Genomic DNA, 21,997 nt, shown 5'->3' on the forward strand with positions numbered 1-21,997 from the left:
TAATCGTCGGCCACACCTTTTCTAAATGTATAAACTACCGTCATAATAAAGCAGAGTGAAAAATTAGACTCAACGAGTCGGGTACTTGACTCATCAGGGTATACCCAAACCCACCTGTATAACAAATTGTCGGGTTCATATTTTGTCGGATCATGAAAATGAAATTTCAAACCCAGACCCGCATATTTTCAGACATTCATTTTTACTAACAATACATATAAAATACTTGGGTCGGCTTGGGTACTAGGCAAAAAAGCTGGGGGTTGGTTCAGGTATCCGGCAAAAATCATAACCCAAACCCAGGCAGCATATTGCTCGGGTTTATTCAGGTCAAACCTTTTAATGACCATACTCGAGAATTCGAGTTCGGATCAAATCGGGTGCCCAGTACAAACCCGACCCATTGATAGCCTTATTTCCAATGTGTGGTAATTCCGTTTTACTTTGTGGCTTTTGCTTGCGCTACGTCCGTCAATTTGGCTCGCTGTCTCCCGACACAATCCGGCACGTGTGACCGTTGATGGGGACGAATTCGCACGTGCTAACCGGAAGAAGTGAGAGAGAGACAGAGAGACCGACCCAAATACACGAGGGATTCGTAAAGGGGAGTCCTTTCTTCCGTCTCTCTCTTTCTCTCCGCCTTTTTTTGTTCGCTTTGGAGATCGCTGACTTTTTTTTCTCTTCGTTCGATTTCGTGCTACGTTAAACTCCTCTCTCTCTCTCTCTGGTCTTTGATCTATTTCGAATTCCAGGAGTTCGTTCTCCTCGCTTCCGTGTGGGAAGCCCGTGAATTCCGATTCCTAGGGCCGATGGTGAGCCCTCCAGAGTCCTCCACTACCATCTGCAGCCACTGGTGAGCGAATTCCCTCCCCCTTCAACATCAATCTTGTTCTTTCCGCTGTCTTTATACACGAATTAGGCGTTTTCTCGTTTTTTTTAATTTCCCTTTTTCTTTTGCGGATTTTATTCCGAGATCCCTTGTTTGTTTTGCAACTATTTCTCGAAGAAGTTGGTTCGTGGTATATTGCGAATTTAATGTGAATGTTGTCCTTTTAATTGGGCGCCTCGATTGGGCAATTCTTCGGCAATTCGATTGGCTGAGTTGTGATTGCTATTGATTATGTTGATTTGTTGAATTGATTTTTTACTGGGGTTATTGATTTTGTGTAGCTCACATCTGTCGATCAATTGATCTCTACAATTGCATTGCTTGGTTAGCAGAAAGTTTAGGATCGTGGGTGGATTTTGTTTTCCTTTTCGGAGGCATAAAATTGAAGGCAAGGGATTGTTGTTAGTTGATGGGATGTAAGGTTTTAATTTGTGAGGGTACATCACCAACCTAATGGTTCTACTTTGTGTTTTCAGATGTTACACCAGAACATGCATCATCATGAACAGAAAGAGTGATAACGTCACCTCCAAAAGTGACTGCAATGGTCTCTTTATCTTTGCCTTGTGTATATGCAAGATATTATAACTCAATTGTGTGAGGTCAAGGGAAGCTAGTTTTTACCAGTTTTGGCTTGTAGTCCCGGGTAATTTTATCTATAAGGGGAAGACCCATTCATTGGGATGTGTATTGGGGTAGTCCTTATTTCTCATTCTGCAAAATTTTGGGACCATTCAGCCATTCCTTTCCATTAGTTTCCTGTTGGCATGTTAGGCATTGTTGGGGTTGGGATCAGATGTCCACCACACATCCTGTACGGAGGCATGTCCGTACCACCAAAATGCCCTGATGGTACGGAAATTCCCTTGAGGGAGCCCAAAAGGTGGTATGAAAATGCCCTTGTGAGCAGCCTAAAAGGACTCCCCATGTGGTGCTCCGTACCACCATAATGAGGGTGGATATTGGAAAAATCACCATTGGTGTTGATTTTCAATATCACCTTATCTCAACCCGCATTGTTGGTCAAGCAGAAGTGGGAATGACACATTTGGTAGCTCTTCTTTTTATGTTGTGTTTTCTTGTGTACTGCCCTTTTGTTTTTTAATCTTTCTTTTGTACATTGGGCATATGCAGGTCCATGCACATGTGCATGCACACGTGTGTGTGGCACTAACATAGGAGATAACATGTGTGGAGAAGCTTTTGTTTCTCCCCTCGCATTGGCATGCATATTGCATGTTAGCCAATCAATACCATTTTTATTGGTTTTGCATCGGTGGTGCAGAAACTGGAGTGGACATACTTGAGTATGGGCAGTGCCTGTTTTGCATGTATTTGGTAGCAACAGTGGAAATTAAGTAACAAGAGAAGTGTCAATCGTAGTAAAATTGGATGGAAAGATGGAATTGTGGGGAATCAATTCACCCAACAAAGAGGCGTTATGCCAGTCGCTTTCTTTAAGGTAGTATCCATCCCCCACTTAGGTGCAAGTGGTTGCGACGTCTACCTTAGGGATACAATGAGCCAGCCTCTTTGTTGTGCTTCTAGTTGGCTAGCACAACCATTCAAAGTGTAAGTAAATACCTTAGTTGTCATAGGCGCTAAGCGGTGCCTAGGCGGTGAGTCCCTAAAAAGGCCTAGGCTGACTAGGCAGTACCCCAAATAAAAGAAAAATAAAAAAACATACAAAATATGTAAACAAACTACTAAAATTAATAAGAAACATATATACAATATAAAATCAATCAACAATAAACAATAGACAAATAATAAATGTCGTCGAATACTGTAAAACAATTATATTACATAACTTGCTCAAACAAATTAAGAATAAATTAACAATTGAATAAACAAACCATACAATTAATATTGTAAATGAACAATATACAAAAAATAAAATCATGTATACAAAAAAATTAACAACAACAATAGACATAATACAAGCAATAGACAAATAAGAAGAAGAAATGAATAATTAAATAAACAAATCATGATGCAACTGATAACAGTAAATTCATAAGTTGTATCCGAATCAAAATAAGATAATAGGAAAAATAGCCAACAACAACTGTGCATCATAATCAAAATAAGACAATGCAAAAATCATTGTATAAATGTATCTTTATATACAATGCATATTCGTCAACAGTAAATTCATAAGGAGTATAATTCTAAGCGTGTAAGAACAACTAAAATAAAAGAAAATCAAATAAGACTTAAAACACATCTAAAAACATAGAGAGAAAAAGGGGGATCGAGATCGAGAGACGACTCAGACGAGAGAGAGAGAGAGAGAGAGAGAGGTTGACCTTCTTCTTCTTTTTCTTCCCTAGCGAGAGAGAGGAGAGAGAACTGAGCGAGAGAGAGGGGTGAAAAAGGAGGAAAATAGACCTTTTTCCCTTTTTATAAGTTGAATACAGTCAACGAAAAAAAAGTGGATTGACCTAGGCTTAAGCCTCGGCAGTGCCTAGGTGGTAAAATAGGGCCTCACTGCCCAAACCTGGTTGCCTAGGCATGGGGTTGCACCTAGGTCGCCTAGTCACTGCCTTTGACAACTAAGGTAAATACGCCACAAAACACTTGATCGCCTTGAAATGATTAGGTATTAAGGACCATTAAGCTTGTCTCTTTACTGCAGATTAGAGATAAGGTAATTAGAAACCTAACACACAAAAATAAATGTGTGAAAATGAAAAAAGTTACAAGCAAATGAATAGAGAAAACTGAGTGAGAGAGATTACTTATTGTCCATTCCGTTGACCCTTATATAATTGTGTAAGGGTATGTGTCAAAAGTCACCACGTTTTTCACATACCTCTTGAGATTCAACGGGTAGTTCTCATTCGGTCAACCCTTTCATTTGTCAAACTCATCTTTAAGACAAGATGGTTTTGTCCCTCAATTTGCATCCCTTCACAATGGTCGCTCTCTTTGACCTCGAATAGTTACCATTATTCAAATGAGTCAAAAAGTAACGTTGAGTTTAATCCCAACCCAATCCAATGCCAAGGTCTAAGTTAAAGCCAAGGCAAGACTTACACTTGGGCTTGGGCATAGTCATGTGCCAATGCAAATGACTAACGCAAGAGGAGCATATATAAGTGATCTCAAACTCTTCTCCCTCTTTAATATAAAACTAAAAATTTAGCTTATAAAATACTTTGTTAGAAACCCAAAATCATTAAGTCAGATACGTGTAAGACATAATGTTTACAAGAAGACAAGAAACTTCACTACAAGACAAAGATAATAAATGAGTTAAAAGACTTCACAAAATTGCAGCCAACCTCATTTAAAATTTCAAAACCAACCCAGAATTATTTTGAAACTACTTTTTTTTTCAACAATTTCATAAATAATCTACAGTTTAAGGTAGTATTCGGGAATGGCTACAATAACATTCTTAAAGCACATCAACCATGAAGTGGAGAAGTTAGTTCGGTTCGATGGCACCAACTTCAAGCATTGGCAACAAAAGTTAATGTTTAGATTAATGGATCTGGAGATTGTGTATGTTTTGCATGATCCATGCCTGATGGTAACTATTCCAACAAATCCTGTTAAAATATGTATATATATATATACATATACTTATATATATATACATTCGTATATATATAAGTATATATATACATATATGTATATATATACAGTTTCCCTTTTCTTGAAATACCCGATAGGGGTATTTTTGTAAAACCACAATGCAACCTTTTTATTTTTACTTTTTTCTTTTTTTCTCTTTTTTCTTTTTTCTTTTTTATTTTCTCTTTTTTGTAAGACCACAAGGGCCCCACACATGTAGTCGTTGGGGCCCCAACGGTCAGATTTATGACCGTTGGGGCTCCCAACGACTACATGGGAGCCCCTTGTGGTCCCTTCCTTTACACTCCCTCCTCTATAAATAGAGGAGATATTCTCCTCTTGTAAGCAATGGGTTTTCACCCTTCTCTTCCTTTCTTCAATAAATCCAACTTATGACTTTAAGTCATTTTCTACTTTTGAGAGTTTTGTGTGTGCACTTTTAGTGTTTGTGTTCTTGGCTCTTGAGGTCACTCTTAAAGAGTGCTTTTTGCTCTATTGGTCCTTCCGCCTCTTTTCATTACATGGTATCAGAGCTCGGTTGGTGATTGGGCTTTTCTTTATTATCTTGGAACGTGTGCCTCTCAAATTTTAAGAAGGAAGGAAATTTGGTGCCGATGGAACGTGATTCTAAAGTGGAGCTTTCTTTTAAGCTAAATGGGTCCAACTATCTCATGTGGGCCTCCGCTATGGAAAATCATCTAAGAGGTAAGAAACTTTGGGGTTTTGTTATGTGAACTACTCCCGAACCCTCTCTTGTTCTCACTAAAATCGAAAATGAGGTTGAAAAAGCTTTAGATGGCGATGAGCGCATCAAATCTATCAATGACCATCAATCCAAAGTTGAGGATTGAGAAAGTAACCATGCCAAAATTTTGGCATGGTTTATGAACAATGTAGACCTTAAAAATTGTGCTAATATTGCCAAATTTAGAAGGGCCAATGAGGCATGGTTTTTTTTTAAGGGTATGTATACCCAAAAGGATCTTGTTCGACAATTTTTTTGTCAAGAAAAAATTCGTTCCACCAAACAAATGGATATGAGTGTCCGAGACTATTTTAGCTCTCTAACCCCTCTTTGGGATGAACTTGCTCTTTTTGAGCCTAAATGGGTGGCTCCGGAAGATATTGAGTTAAGAAGGGAACAAATTGAAAATGAGCACTTCTTTCAATTTCTTCATGGTCTTCGCCTGAAATTTGAACAAGTTAGGGCATCTCTTCTCCATAGAAGCAAAGCCCTACCTATTGAAGACGCCCTTGCCGAAATATGCCAAGAGGAAACTCGACTTAGCTTAAGCATTAAGAGTGATGAAGTTTTGGCCGTTACTAGGCCCGGATCAAATGTTAAAGCCTATAGACCTCCTCACTTTAACAAAAATAGTAATGGGCCTAGAAAGGGAATAATATGCCATTATTGTAATGAACTGGGATACATTAGACCGTTATGTCCCAAACTTAAAGGAAAAGTAGCCGCGATTGGAGAAAATTCTCCAAAGAAGGAAGAAGAAAGTGCCAAAGAGGGAGATATCAAAGAGACTCTTAATCATATCTTCGAAGTTCTCCAACATCTTCTCAAGACTTCTTCTTCAACATCCGGAGCCGCTATCGCCTATTCTTCATCACCTCCAGGTATGTGGATACTAGACTCCGGTGCTTCTTTTCATATGACATCTCATAAAAACTCTCTTTCAAATGTTTTTTCCGAACTCATATCCTTTTATGTTTCAACGGCCGATGGAACATCATTGAAAATTGAAAGTATTGAAACACTTGATTTTAAAAATTCTCAAAACTTTTTCGTTCCTAAAGTAAGAATCGTTCCAAAAATTAATTTAAATCTTTTTTTCGTTTCTCAAATCACCGATCATGGATGCCAAGTCTCTCTCTCACCTAAAGATTGCACCGTGCAGGATCTCCAGTCAGGGAAGCTGATTGGGCAAGGCCATAGAAGGGGTGATCTCTATTTTATGGACTTTTTGACTCTTTCATCTAAGTCATCTTGCAATCTTGTAAAAGACAAAAGTATTGGAATTTGGCATGAGAGACTTGGTCATCCAAATTTTGTAAAAATGTCTCTTTTTCCGTTTTTGAACAATACTTGTAAAGACAATCACATGACTTGTAAAGATTGCATTTTTGGGAAATCTAAAGCTACTCCATTTCCTCAAAGAAGTTACTTTACCACTCGGCCATTTGAACTTGTTCATTCCGATGTGTGGGGACCTTCCCCTATTTTGTCTAAAGGAGGATTTTCGTATTATGTGGTCTTTATTGATGACTTCACTCGATTTACGTGGATTTACTTCCTAAGTCGCAAATCCGAAGTTTTCTCTTTCTTTAAAGAATTCCATGCAATGGTTAAAAATCAATTTTTGGGAAATCTATCTATTCTTAGGTCCGATTCGGGAGGCGAATATATGTTCAATGATTTTCAAAGCTATTTAAAAGAAAATGGAATTTGTCATCAACGTTCTTGTCCCAACACTCCGCAACAAAAATGGTCTTGCGGAAAGAAAGCATAGACACATAATAGAAACTACAAGAACGTTATTAATTTCAAAAAATATCCCAAAATCTTTTTGGGCCGAAGCGGTTCTAACCTCAACATATCTTATCAATAGAACCCCTTCATCCTCTTTGAAAAATCTTTCTCCATTTGAAAAACTTTACAATATGTCTCCCGATTATAAAAGACTAAGAATTTTTGGATGTAAATGCTTTGTTCTAACTCACAAAAATGATAAACTTTCTCTTAGGGCTATTGAATGTATTTTCTTGGGATATGACGAAAAACAAAAAGGTTATCGATGTTTTGACATGCTCAAAAACAAACTTTATATCTCAAAAGATGTCACATTCCTAGAAGAAGAAAATGGTTTTTCGCACCAACCAAATGAAAATATTGATTATTCCTTTTTATTTGACTTATTGCCTCAAGAAAACATCATAGATGATCATATTGATCCTAGTGAACCTCTTAGTGAAGATCATTTTGAACATCCAAATGATGATCAAAACTTAGAAGAAAATGTTTCAAGACAAATACAAGTCTACTCTAGAAGCAATGAAAGAAATCATCCTTGTGCCCTTGAAAAATTCTCTCAAAGTGAGTCAATCGAAAAGACCTCTCAAAGAAAATCAAATCGTATTTCCAAAATACCCAATAAATTTGTTTCTTATGATTCTTTTTCTCTTAACTTTCGAGCATGCCTACTTGCTCTTCACTCCTTTCATGAACCATCTCATTACAATGATGCTAAACAATATGCTCATTGGAATGAAGCTATGGAACTAGAACTTAATGCTCTTAAAAGGGCGCAAACTTAGAAATCATTGATCCTCCCAATGGCAAGAAACCCATTGGATGTAGATGGGTTTTTAAAGTAAAAACTAAGAGTAATGGCTCATTGGAAAGATATAAGGCTAGGTTGGTAGCCAAAGGATATGCCCAAGAGTATGGGGTAGATTATGATGAAACTTTTGCCCCAGTTGCTCGAATGACTAGTGTTCGAGCTCTTATTGCTATAGCCTATGTTAAAAAATGGTCAATCTTTCAACTTGATGTCAAAAATGCATTTTTGAATGGTAATTTAAATGAAGAAGTTTATATGGAACCGCCTCCAGGTATGAATTTAAATGGAAAAATTTTGAAATTAAAAAAGGCTTTATATGGACTTAAGCAAGCTCCTAAAGCTTGGTATGACAGGTTTAGTAATGTATTAATCAATTTCTTGCTATACTGACACTGCTCTTTTTGTTAAAAGGACAGGTGACTCCATTATTATGCTTCTGTTGTATGTTGATGATATGATCATCACTGAGAATGACAAAAAGGGAGTAAATGATGTAAAGTCTATGTTAAAAGAAACTTTTGATATGTCTGATCTTGGATATTTGAGATATTTTTTAGGAATTGAAGTGGCTTATTCCGCGCGAGGATACATCCTATCTCAAATGAAATTAGCTGCAGAATTTTGTACCAAATCAGGAATATCTGATGAAAAGAAAGTCGAGACTCCCGAAGTTATCAATGCGAAACTGAGACTTGAAGATGGTGTTCTTCTTGAGGATCCAAACCCCTACCGTCAATTAATCGGATCCCTCACCTATCTATCCATCACACGTCCAGATATAGCTCATGCGGTTCATGCAGCAAGCCAGTTTCAGCATGCACCTACTTCGGTTCATATGGCGGCCGTAATGAGAATTGTGCGATACATCAAAAATACCATCTCCAAGGGACTCTTCTTATCCTCTTCCTCATTTCTTGACTTAACTGCTTTTACTGATGCTGACTGGGGAAGAAATCCCAATGATCGTATCTCAATTACGTGTCTTTGTATTTTTTTAGGTGAATCTCTCATTTCGTGGAGATGCAAGAAGCAGCAGAAGGTTTCACTGTCATCCACTGAAGCTGAATATCGGGCCATGGCAATGACAACTATGAAAATCGTGTGGCTCAGGAGTCTCCTTGGTGACATGGGCGTCCCCATTTCCACTCCCACCAAGCTCTGCTGTGATAACAAAAGTGCGATATACATTGCCATCAATCACATTTTTCATGAGCAGACCAAGCATATCGAAATGAATTGCCATTATGTTCGAGACGAATATCTCAGAGGGACTATCTCATTACCATATGTTACTTCAGAATATCAACTAGCTGACTTCTTTACCAAGGCGCTCCCAACTCCACGATTTATGTTTCTTCTTAGCAAACTTTCGGTCTTCTCCCCGTAAAGTTTGAGGGGGCGTGTTAAAATATGTATATATATATACATATACTTATATATATACATTTGTATATATATAAGTATATATATACATATATGTATATATATACAGTTTCCTTTTTCTTGAAATACCCGATAGGGGTATTTTTGTAAAACCACAATGTAACCTTTTTACTTTTTACTTTTTTTCTCTTTTTTCTTTTTTCTTTTTTCTTTTTTCTTTTTCTCTTTTTTGTAAGACCACAAGGGCCCCACACATGTAGTCGTTGGGGCCCCAACGGTCAAATTTATGACCGTTGGGGCTCCCAACGACTACATGGGAGCCCCTTGTGGTCCCTTCCTTTACACTCCCTCCTCTATAAATAGAGGAGGTATTCTCCTCTTGTAAGCAATGGGTTTTCACCCTTCTCTTCCTTTCTTCAATAAATCCATCTTATGACTTTAAGTCATTTTCTACTTTTGAGAGTTTTGTGTGTGCACTTTTAGTGTTTGTGTTCTTGGCTCTTGAGGTCACTCTTAAAGAGTGCTTTTTGCTCTATTGGTGCTTCCGCCTCTTTTCATTACAAATCCTTCTCTTAATACTAACACCAATGGAACAAATGCAACCACAACTTCGTCAATATTTCTAATTAAACATTGAAGAAGTGAGAGCATGATGATTACCTATGTCAGGGTCATATTCTCATTGCCTTCATCGATCCTCTCTTTGATCTCTATTCAAGCATGGCAACGACAAAGGATCTATGAGAAACATTAGAAAAGAAATAAAAAACCGAGGACTACGACAACATGAATTTTTTAGTGAGTTTATATTTAGATTTTAAGATCAATGATGATAAGCCGGTTCTAGACAAGTGCATGAACTTCAACTTATCATTCATAAGATCAAATCTAAAGGCATGCAATTAGATGGGACATTTCAGGTTTCTGTTATCATTGGTAAATTACCTAAATCTTGAAAGGATTATAGAAACACTCAAACATCATAGAGAACCAATGACCTTAGGGGAATTGCTCCAACACATTAGAATTGAAGAAGAAACTAGAATCCATAAAAAATATGGTAGAGAAAACTTCTAATGTTCATGTGGTAGAGCGTAGCCTAGAGAAGAACCCTAAGCATGCCAATTTTAAGTATCCTAATAAGCCTAAGAAGAATTTGAAGTTTAAGAAAGAAAAATCAAAAGGAGGATCATGTTATGTTTGTGGCAAGAGAGGGCTCATTACTTAAAATTGCTTTTATCTCATAGAGAATGGGAATCAATCTACGCCACAAGAAAAGAAAAAAAGTTTGTTGCTATGATCTTTGAAGTTAATATGGTAGGAGAGGAAAATGAGTGGTGGGTAGATTCTGGATCCACTAAGCATATATCTAACAATAAAAATGCGTTCAAAACATATGAACGGGTGAAGGATGGTCATAATTTGTTTATGGAAAATTTATCTTCAGTGAAAGTAATTGGAAAAGGGAGTGTGGGTTTGCATTTCACCTCCAGGAATGTCTTCACTTTTAGATATGTGTATCATGCACCCGATGTCCAAATAACTTGGTTTTAGGGTATCTATTGAACAAGAGTGGCTCCAAACTTGTATTTGAGTCTGATCGATTTGTACTTACTAAAAATGAAAAATTTGTATGCAAAGGATATGCCACCAATGAGATGTTTAAGCTTAATGTTATAAATGAGAATAATCATTTGACTTATATGCTATGTAGTCAAAAGCGCTAGGTGGTGCTTAGTCGGTAGACTCCTAAAAAGACTACTCAAGGACTGGGTAAGACTGGTTGGATTAGTCGGTACCCCAATTAAAAAAAAAAGGTACACAAAATATACATAAAAATATGTTTAATTCTTTTGGTAATAAGATGTTTTAAAAAATTCATATACATATATATATATCACTTTCAGCCTTTAACAAAAATAACACACACACATATATAAAAAACATAGTCATTTAAAATTAACCCCCTCACTTCGTATGTTTTTTAAAAATTATACATAATAATAAAAAATAACTGAACCACCTTTACGCCTAGGCGAGAGCAGCTTAGGTGCTAACTAGGCTGCCTAATTGATGCCTTTTCGGCAAAATTGGTACATTTTAAGGTACCCACGTAGAAATTGCAAAGCCTAGGCGTTTTACTTACGCCTAGGCCTACTAGGCGGACTAGTCGGTGCCTAGTCAGCGCTTTTGACTACATAGCTTATATGATATGTAAAAGTTTATCTTTATGTCATGATAGATTAGGACATATAATTATGGTTTCGTTTGTAAATTAATGAATGATGTTTTGTTGCTTGGTAATGTGAGTAATTGTGATCATGAAAAATGCCAGTTTGTGTTCAATCTAAATTTTCTGAGCATCTTTTTCCTAAATTATCAAGAAGTAATACACTTCTATATATTGTTCATGGTGATATATATGATCTTAAGAGAAGACCATCACATGGAGGTAATAATTAATTTATTACCTTTATAGATGACTATTCAAGATACACATGTGACTTGATAAAAGGAAAAGATGAAGCACTTAGTAAATTCATAATTTTTAATAATGGAGTTAAAAAAATTTAAATAAAAAGATCGTTCATATTAGGAGCTATGGAGGAGGAGGGTATACATCTAATGAGTTCATAAATTCTTGTAATAATCATGTTATAACCCGTCAAACCATTGTGCCTCATATACACCAACAAAATGTTAAACGTAAAAATAGAACCATTGATAGAAATGGTTAGTGCTTTGATTCTTAATTCTGATGCTCCTTTTGACTTATGGGGGAAAGTTCCTTTTACTGCATGCTATATATTGAATATAATTTCAAATTCTAGAATTAAAACTTCACCATATGAGTTGTGGAAAAATAGAAAGCCTAATTTTAATTATTTTGGAGTATGAGGTTGCCTTACTAAAGCAAGGATAATTGATAAACTAAGACTTAAGTTAGGACCTAAATCTATTATTTGTGTGTTTATGGGATATTCTCATAATAGTAAGTCTTATAGACTTTTAAATCTTGAAAAAAATACAATTTTTAAAAATATTAATGTTGAATTTTTTGAAAATGTTATGCCATTTAAAACTAGAGTGAATAATGTACCTACTTTACATGATGGTGCTTCTATTTCACATGACACAAATGCCACAAATGAAAGAAATTTGGAACTTGGAAGAAGTAAAAGACTTGGGATTGAGAAAAATTTTGGGCCAGATTTTCTAACCTATTTGATTGAAGATAATACTAAAACTTATCAAGAAGCTATGTCTTTGCATGATGCAACTTTTTGGAAAAAAACTATTAATGATGAGATAGAGTCAATAATGCATAATAATACATGGAAATTAGTTGACTCACCTTCTGGGACTAAGATCATGGGTTGTAAATGGATTTTTAAGAAGAAAATTAGATCAAATGGTATCATAGAAAGATTTAAAGCAAGATTGGTTGCAAAAGGGTTTAATAAAAAAGAAGGAATAGACTTTTTGGACGCATGCATCGGTATCTCGCAATCGCATTGCTACGGTTAGATTGTTAATTCCTTTTGTTGTTGTTTATCATGTAGAAATTCATCAAATGGATGCCAAAACCACTTTTCTAAATGGTGAATTTGATGAAGAGATTTACATGAAACAATTTAAAGGATTTATTCTTGAGGGACAAGCCCCTAAGCAATGTCATGATAAGTTTGATAAGGTTTTGCTTGCTAATGGTTTTGTTATTAGTTATGCTGATAAATGTGTTTATGTTAAGATACATAGTAGTGTTGGTCTTATCATTTGTCTTTATATAGATGATATGTTGAATTCTAGTAAACAACATATTCAAAATTCAAATAAATTTTTATCTTCTAATTTTAACACGGACATGGGTGTTGCAGACATGATTTTAGAAATTAGACTTATTAAAACTAATAATGGGTTTGCATTATCTCAATCACATTATATTGAGAAAATTCTTTGAAAATATAATCATTATGACTGTAAATTTGTGACTGCACCTTATGTCACTAATGTTAAATTAGAACCTAATAAAGGTAGATGTGTTTTTCAATTGGAGTATGCTAACATTATTGGTAAGTTGATATATGCTATGAATTATACTAGATTTGATATTGTGTTTATTGTGTATAAGTTGTATAGATTTACGCATAGTCTTGGAGTAGTCCATTGGAATGTGATATCTAGAGTTCTTAAATATCTTAAAAGAACAATAGATTATGTAATTCACTTTAGTGAATCCCTAGAGTTTTAGAAGGATTTACTGATGCGAATTGGGTCACAGATTCTAATGAATCTAAAGCCTCTAGTGGTTATATCTTCACTATTGGTGGAGGTGTTGTTGCATGGGGATCTAAAAAGCAAACTTGTATCTCCCATTCCACGATGAAAGCAGAATTCATTGCTTTACCAACAACGTATAAAGAAGTCAAATGGCTTAGGATTTTATTAATGGATATTCCATTAATTAAAAAACCTTTACTTGCTATATGCATACATTATGATTGTCAGTCGTCAATATTGAAAGCAGGAAGTAAGGTTTATGGTGAAAAAATCAAGGCATATTAGTCTTAGACATAACTATATAAAAGAATTACTCAAGAATGAAGCAATTAGTTTGAATTATGTCAAATCTGTTCAAAATTTGGTTGATCCATTTGCAAAAGGGCTTACAAGAAATTTAGTATATCAAACTTCTAGAGGGATGGTGCTAAAGCCTATAAATACTATAAATTACCAATAATGAAAACCCTACCTAGAGTTATTGGAGATCACAAAGTCTAGGTTTAAAGGAAAAAATAAGTTATTGAGAGATTGAAAATTTAAGTACTTAATTTGAAGAAATTAATGAGAATTTCTTAGGAAATTGCTAAGAGTTTCCTAGCTTCATCTCTAGAAGAAGTTTTTTTGTGACTGTAACAGAAAATATGATGATATTAAGTCTCTTAGTCCATAGGCTTATAAGGTTTAAGAAATTTAGTTATAGAATTCTTTTGATAGACTCACCTGTGTAGATATGGAAGTGGGGCCTCTTCCTATGAGACTTGGGCAATCTCTAGAGCATCTACTAGATGGGGATAAGCACAAGGACGAAATGTGCTGAGTTCAATAAACGACTATATGAACACTTGAAATAATATGTATGTGATATATCCGATTCATCAATCAAGGTCCTGAGTTCAGGATTTAATTCACTCCATCACCTTGGTGAATCTTGATGTATTTACATTAAATGAAGGTTCAAACCCACAGGTACCTTCAATTATGCCTACTATTTGATAAGCCTTGAATGACTTGCATACATAAATTATTTTGAAATTAGGAGAGAATGTTGAAAAAAATAGTAATTTCAAAATAATTTTGGGTTGGTTTTAAAATTTTAAATGAGGTTAGTTGAAATTTTGTAAAGTCTTTAAACTCCCTTATTATCTTTGTCTTATAGTGAAGTTTTTTCTTCTTCTAGTGAACATTATGTCTTGTGTATATTTGACTTATTGATTTTGGGTTTCTAACAAAATAGTTTATAAGTTAAATTTCTAGTCCTATATTGAATAGGAAGAAAAGTTGGAGAGAGCTTATATATCCTCCTCTTGCTTGAGTCATTTGCATTGGCACATGATTATGCCCAAGCCCAAGTGTAAGTCATTGCCTTGGCTTTGACTTAGACCTTGGAATCGGATTAGGTTGGGTTGGAATTAAACCCAATGTTACTTTTTGACCCATTTGAACAGTCGTAATTGTTGGAGATCAAAGTGAGTGACTGTTATGAAGGGGTACACATTGAGGGTCAAAACCATATTATCTTAAAGTTGAGTTTAACTTTTGAGAGGGTTAACCGGTTTGTCTCTTTCTTTGTTTGAAATGGGAACTACCCGTCGAATCTCAAGAGGTATGTGGAAAAAGTGGTAACTTTGGCACATATACCCTTACACAATTATATAAGTGTCAACCAAATGGGCAATGGGTAATCTCTCTCACTCAGTTCCCTTTTTCATTTGCTTGTAACTTCTTCATTTATTTTCATATTTTCAACATATATTTTTGTGTTAGGTTCCTAATTACCTTATCTCTAATCTGCAGTAAAGAGACAAGGTTATTGGTCCTTAATACTTAATCATTTCAAGGCGATCAAGTGTTTTGTGGCATATTTACTTATGCTCAACAAAGAGGCTGACTCATTGTATCTCTAAGGTAGGCGTCACAACCTCTTTCACCTGAGTGGCAGACAAATACTACTTTAAAGAAAGTGACCGACGTAACACGCCTCGTACCAGTCTCTTTGTTGGTGAATTGTCTCCTCACAATTCCATCTTTCCATCCAATTTTACTATATCAACTGCATATGCATTTGTAATAGACATGGGGATAAGCTTGAAGTCTATACTCTTGGAATGCTCCTCTATGTTGGATTTTGCTCTCAAAATTATCTATTGTATCAAATAAAGATGGTGGCCTTCCAAATATCAACATTTTCTTCTTCAATTAGCTTGATAGAGATTGGTCTTGCTATGATAGACAGTTTGGTTTATCAAAAAAGGGATTGGGTTGTTTACGTTAACTACAGAACTCATGCACAAGAAGCCATTATGCCATTAAGAGAAAGGATCAATTCATCTTATCAAATGAATAACTGAATGTATTTACTCTGTGTGTGTGTGTGTGTGGGTACTCTTTGATATTCATTGCTGCTTTGAATTGCATATAGATTCCTGGTGTTTGAAAAATTATCAGTACTCTGTATACTGAATTATCTAGTGCTGTTGATTAACTGATGCTTTCTTTCAAAAGAACTTTTGAATAATTTAAGTCTCAATCATGTGTTCAGTGACAGAGCGATCCCAACTCCAAATTTTGAATTGCATTATGCGCACTGCTTGAGAAATCTAGAAAAATGTAAAATCTGTGGAGATATTGTACCAAAAAGGCATGCTGAGGAACATTATGCAAGTACACATGCTCCGGTATGCTCACTGTATTTTGTGATTTCCCTATGAAAATGAGTTTTCTTAATAGACATGCAGATTCTTGTATGTTGGGAAGGTTTTTTTTTCTGGATCTTTTCTTCATTTATGAGTTTGTTATTTTGTGAGAAAATACTGATCTTTTCTTGTTCTTTTGTGATACATACATATGCACGCCCATGCACACATGCACAAACATTCATAATGGAAAGGCTGCTTCACTGCTTTGACCTCTGTACAGGAATCTGGTCATTTATCTAATCCAAGGTTTTGTCTTGATATTATTTTTATGATTGCGAGATGACGGCCTCAAATGTTGCTCTTCATTCTCTTCATATTGGAAACTCGTAAATTGATGCATTGTCATATGGCTTTCACTGATGTTTTATATAGTAAAGAGGAGTTTCCATTTAGATATCTATTTTCGTGAGGAGTTCCCAAAAGTTACCTACTTAGGAAAAAAACTTTTTTTTGGTATTATCACGCTGGGGTTAGGCAGATTGTTACCGGTTGCATGCATCTATTGCAGTTCATATGTCAAAATCTGAAGGAAATCAATCCGGTGGTTTATCTTTCCAAACTCAATCATACTCCAGGACTCCTAGATTTGTTAAGCTCTTTGGAACATTATTACACTCTTAGGAATCCAAAAACATTGACAGTGATGCCGATTCATGAAAAATTGAATAATATATCTTTCTATTCTTGCATTATGATCCCAGCTTTCCATATTTTGAAAATTTTGAAGGAAAAAAAAACTTTTCAAAGTTGATCAAAAAATCACCTGAGGTCACACCCTGTTGAGGGAACTGCTGAGGGGACACAAAATGACTGATTTGGCCTTAAATTCTATATAACATGGGTACTTCCAGAAGAGTGACATGCCCATGTCGAGCTGTGTCAACACTGGTACTTAAGGGGGTATGGGTCAGGCTACTTTCAGATCTGACCTGATTCAAACTTGACTCATTATCTATTATGTTGGATCATTTCATGCATTTGTCATGGTTGTTTTCTTTCATTCTTGTATTATATTTAATACAACACACATACATACATACATACATACATACAGACAGACAGACAGACAGACAGACATAAATATTTGCATACATAGGTACATGCATATGTACATGCAAATATGCATATTTACACTCTTTTCTTAAAAAATAATACATATAAATAATATCCATACCCTGTACCTATACTTTGAGATATTGAAGTGTCATACTCTACATACTCACACCCAAACCTATGTGACACAGGCCCTAATATTCTGAAAACATATTTTGGTCTTTTGTCTGCCTTTCTTCTACTGTTTTGTTTCCCTATTTCTCCCTTCCCTTTCCTTCACATTTTGTTTTTCCTCTCTTGCCTTAGCCAAGATTGTCAGCCTCTGTCCTTTGACTGTTACCCCCTTCTCTAAATCGTAAACTGAACTTGGAGCATAAAGCTGAAAGTGGTTTTCGCTACCTACTACATGCTTTTGCTACACAAGTTGGGGTTTGGAAGATAAAATACATATACTTCAGCTTCTTTTAGTGAATACAAACTCTAGAAAGCTGCATGAATGACATTCTATGAACTAATATTTTCACCTGTTGTGTCATAACATCTCCTGCAAGGAAAAGTTCAGATTTTCCCAGGATACATGCCTATTCAGTACACAACCCTGGTTCCTTTTTTTCGTGATGGAGACAAATGCCTTCTACTTGCTACAGCTGTTCTGTTGGTTTTTCGTTGCATTTTTCTGTAATAGGATTTCTATGGAAGCAGGTGGTTTGTTCATTATGCAATCAGACAATAGACCGTGAAGTATTAGCTCTTCATAAAGATGAAAAATGTCCGCAAAGGATAGTTATATGTGAATACTGTGAGTTCCCATTGCCTGCCGTTGATCTTTCTAAGCATCAGGTATTATTGACCTGTCACATTTTTTTATGTAATATTTCCTGTTGTGGAATGCATCTATTTTCTGCATGGATTTATTATAATTTCTCTCTCTAATTCTAGGAATTATGCGGGAATAGAACTGAGCGTTGTGAACATTGTAGAAAATATGTTAGACTGCGAGAGCGATTAAGTCATGAAGCTAAGTGTTCTAGCACCAGCAATGGTTTAGATGCTGACGCAGCAGAATCTTCCAGGTATTTCAATTATTTGCATATCATAGCCTAATTTTATTTTCAAAGTGCTTATTTACTGCATCTTTTGCTCTGTATCTGTTCCCTATAATTTATGCTCATAGTGATCAACCTGGATTTTGTTTCATTCATTACATTGGCATCGTGGTTGTCTTTGTTATATTTTTAATACTTCAGTTTCTTGTTTTTCCATCCTTTACATTGTTCATCTGGGGTCATTTTTCCCTTACTTTTCCCTTGTGTCCATTGATTCGTTCAACTCTCATTCTGATTCCGGTGACTCATTCTTTCTTCCTGGCTTTTTCTGAGTGACGGTCTTTCTTTCTGTTAGTTTCTCCTTTTCACTCTTCTGCCCTTCTTGGTTATTGCTTTACTACTTGTTCTTCCTCCCTCTCCCCATCTTCTCTCTTTCAGAGTTCTTAGTAAGAATGGAGAAAATTTCCCTTTTCCCTTTACCAACTACTTTTCATGATTGATAGCAAGGGAAATCAATTGCGAGTCGAGAAGAGGTTGAAGCTACCCTGTTGATTATAAAATAAACTTGGTACCTGGAGTGAGGTTACACCGTTACAATACCTAATCACATGGACCACGAGTGTTGCATGCATATTTCTTGCTTCCAAAATGTACAATGTTCAGGAAAGTCTGGGACTTCATGCTAAAAACATGCATCAATAATCCAATATAGTGCACATATATTGTCATGTCAAGTAATGAATTCCATCAAACATACCTCTTTCACGAATCTACTTATCTCTGATAAGGGATTTTCCCTTCTGTCCTTTGCAGCATGCAAAATGAATAATAAGAACAGGTACCATATAATATAGTCATGGCTAAAATGTGGTGTGGATGTTAAGCAATATATAGAGGACTCCATCAAGGAATTGGTTCTATTGAGCCATATAAAATTGGTCCTTAAAACTTTTGACTATGAATCAACTGAGATTCTCAACTGTCAAGATGAAAGGTGCACTGGTTTCTTGAATTTAGGCTAGGGAAAACATTGGATGCTATTCTCTCTCTTATTGTTAATGTCATTGTTGCCAAAGATGCTGACCAATCAATGTAAGACTAGCATACCTTCAATTTCACTAAATCTCATCTTCAAAAGTCACGACAGGTCTTTAAAAAGTGATAGCCATTTGTTTTGTCTGTTCTTTTTTTTTTGCATCTGAAGGGATGGGAGAGTACCAGCGAGACAACAAGGTGGTCGTAGGGGACAAGGGCATGATGCATCAAAGAGAAGGCTTATGATTACGATTGCGATAACCGGTATTGCTGTCATGATTGGGTCCTTTATTCTCCAAAGAAGAAACCAAAACCAGCAACCACAATAACACGGAAATTGCTGTTTATTATTAATGGCAATGTTTGTTCCTGTTTTCATGCATGGTGACACAAAACTGATTTCTGTAAGGCCTTGAATGGTTTGAGATGAGACTTTGTACATGGTGAACGCTTGTGGAGTTGCAACCGCCCCTCCCCCCGCAACAACAAAAGTGGTTATGGTAGTTCTTGATTGGTGAGGTCCCATATTACTCAAGGTCACTGCACTTCCACTTGACACGATTGTCTTGCCGTGAACTTTTCTTGGATTCTCAATACTTCTGTCGCTCCATCCCCATAGGTAGGGATGCAAATGGACCAGATCTAGACATTTTATGATTTTGGCTATTTCAACTCTATCCAGATTTGACTTTCCTATGTATTTAGCTGATCCAGTTTCGATCCTTTTGACGAATACCTGAGGGAGTCTTTTGTGAGCTAGGGCATTGGGATCCTTCTGATGCTGTTCATCCATATGGTGAGCGACATCTTAGATGGGTTCCAAAAATTTGTCAGAGCCGTGGATGCTCTGGATGAACAAGATCTAGAGCACATGAAACAGATGATTCAAAACAACGCAAAACCATAGCTTTTGGGATGTTCATCACATGGATGAATGGCATCAAAGGGACCCTTGACGGTAATCGTGGGGTGCCCCTGACTTGATCCGCACTCTTGAACTACGGTGCATGGACACGTCACCTTTGCGTCTCTAAGAAACAGTGGACTTTGCTTTTGAAAATGACGTTTTCAAGACTTTTTTGTATTTTTGAAGAAATAGACAAATGGAGATGGTTAGGTGGAGGTTACCTCTAATAAATTTACTACCTAAACGGCTAAACCTACCGTTTCTTGTATGTAGCAAAAACAGTTCTCCAACGCCTCTGAAGTAAGATGATATGGATGAAAACGGGTCCGATTTCGGATCCCAAAATACATTGGAGAGTTGGGTCGATTCGGATTTGGGGTAGCCAAATTTTGCAAATTCCTCTACCTGGCCTATTTACCACCTTATAAGATGAGTTCTATAGTGTCATTTCCAAAAACAAGGGCCAGCTGTTTGGAAAATATAGGGTCAACAATGCGCTTTATGTGGAATGAAACCAACATAACAAGTCCCGTTGGGAAAATCTCTCGATGTTTCGAAAAATTGGGCTTTTTTGAACAATTAGTAGCATATATAAAAATAAAAAATAACTACAAATTATTTTAGTCTTAATATAATGATAAAAAATAGCAACCTGATATTTTCAAAATCCATGTTGAAAATATTGCATTTTTTGGGTACCACAATCAAACTTTTTTTTGTTCTCCTATAATTTACCACCATCCGACTTTGTTCTCGATGCTTTATAGAGACGGTTAATTGAGAGTTACCCATAATAAATTTACCATCTATGGCGATGTTGTTAAAATTGGTTCACTAGGTTAATCAGTTTCTTAGAAAAACTTAAGAATCAAATTTTTTTATTATTCAAATATATCAATATCATCGATATTTTTAAGTTCTATAGGTTATTTATCGATCCTAACCTACCACCTTTAAAAAAAAAAACCCACCTGTCACCTATTGCATATTGAGGCCCCTCGTGCCCATAGGAGAGTACACCCAGCTTCGACCTTGTAATAAGGGACGTTCATGTGAGTTTCAAACCATGGTCATCTTATTTTAGCTAGCAAACCATGGTCACTCCTAACAAGGAGGAAGGCAGAGCCTTTATGCACCAACTGTGTGTTCTTAGTTAAGACCAGTTTCTTTCTGTTTGATCTAAAACCCCATGTCACCAACAAATGGTTTGTGCACCAACGGGGGCTCCGCTCGTTTGGTAGGAGCAGCTAGTACATATGTCACCTTGTGTTGGGACACTACAAGTTCAAAATCCAATGGTATAGTTGTATAACTGGTAGGGGTCTGCTAACCCCAACTTGTCCTAAAGAAAGATCAATGTCTCTATGAAGAATAATATTAAGCGTTATGCTTGCGGGGACATGGGGCATTATAAGTTTGAATACACTTTCTCATTGGACACTGACATATCTACAAGATGTTGCAAATGGTAGCTAGTTGGTGGATGCACCTGTCACATTGCAAATCACAAAGATGATTTTATTAGTTTTTGGGAGATATACCAACAAGAAAACATTATTGCTATATGGACAATAATGCTAAAGTTGAGGTCTTGGGAGTTGATACATCTCTTGCAAACAAAGAATATGAGCATTGAACTTAGAAATGTTCTGTATGCCACGGTCATAAAAAAAACCTCCTTTTAATTAAGCTTCTTACTACAACTGGATTTATCATTATGTTTTCTAGTGATCGTGTGTATTTGCAATATAAGTCAGCTAATGGTTCATCTA

At 36.0% G+C, this 21,997-nt stretch overlaps 1 protein-coding gene across 2 annotated transcripts; it reads left to right on the forward strand.

Annotated features, from left to right (window-relative positions):
• Window positions 1–653: 653 nt before the first annotated feature.
• On the forward strand, window positions 654–20,018 carry LOC149847708 (uncharacterized). Of its 2 annotated transcripts, XM_089996383.1 has the most exons (6): window positions 654–853; window positions 16,028–16,163; window positions 17,940–18,077; window positions 18,177–18,310; window positions 19,488–19,582; window positions 19,728–20,018. In XM_089996383.1, exons 1-6 carry the CDS (start codon window positions 810–812, stop codon window positions 19,763–19,765), a joined length of 585 nt encoding a protein of 194 aa, XP_089852509.1. In that variant the 5' UTR covers window positions 654–809; the 3' UTR covers window positions 19,766–20,018. The 2 variants fall into 2 exon arrangements, with proteins under 2 accessions (XP_089852509.1, XP_089852434.1); XM_089996308.1 differs by having other exon boundaries at window positions 668–853; window positions 19,488–20,018.
• Window positions 20,019–21,997: the final 1,979 nt, after the last annotated feature.

The sequence above is a fragment of the Nuphar pumila genome, chromosome 1 (genome assembly GCF_984573655.1).
Source record: "Nuphar pumila chromosome 1, dmNupPumi1.hap1.1, whole genome shotgun sequence".
NCBI lineage: Eukaryota > Viridiplantae > Streptophyta > Magnoliopsida > Nymphaeales > Nymphaeaceae > Nuphar > Nuphar pumila.

Coding starts and splice junctions, on each gene's coding strand:
- LOC149847708 (XM_089996308.1), top strand. CDS start 810: ATGGTGAGCCCTCCAGAGTCCTCCACTACCATCTGCAGCCACTG. Junction 854..16,027: donor ACTACCATCTGCAGCCACTG/GTGAGCGAATTC, acceptor TCATGTGTTCAG/TGACAGAGCGATCCCAACTC. Junction 16,164..17,939: donor ATGCAAGTACACATGCTCCG/GTATGCTCACTG, acceptor CTATGGAAGCAG/GTGGTTTGTTCATTATGCAA.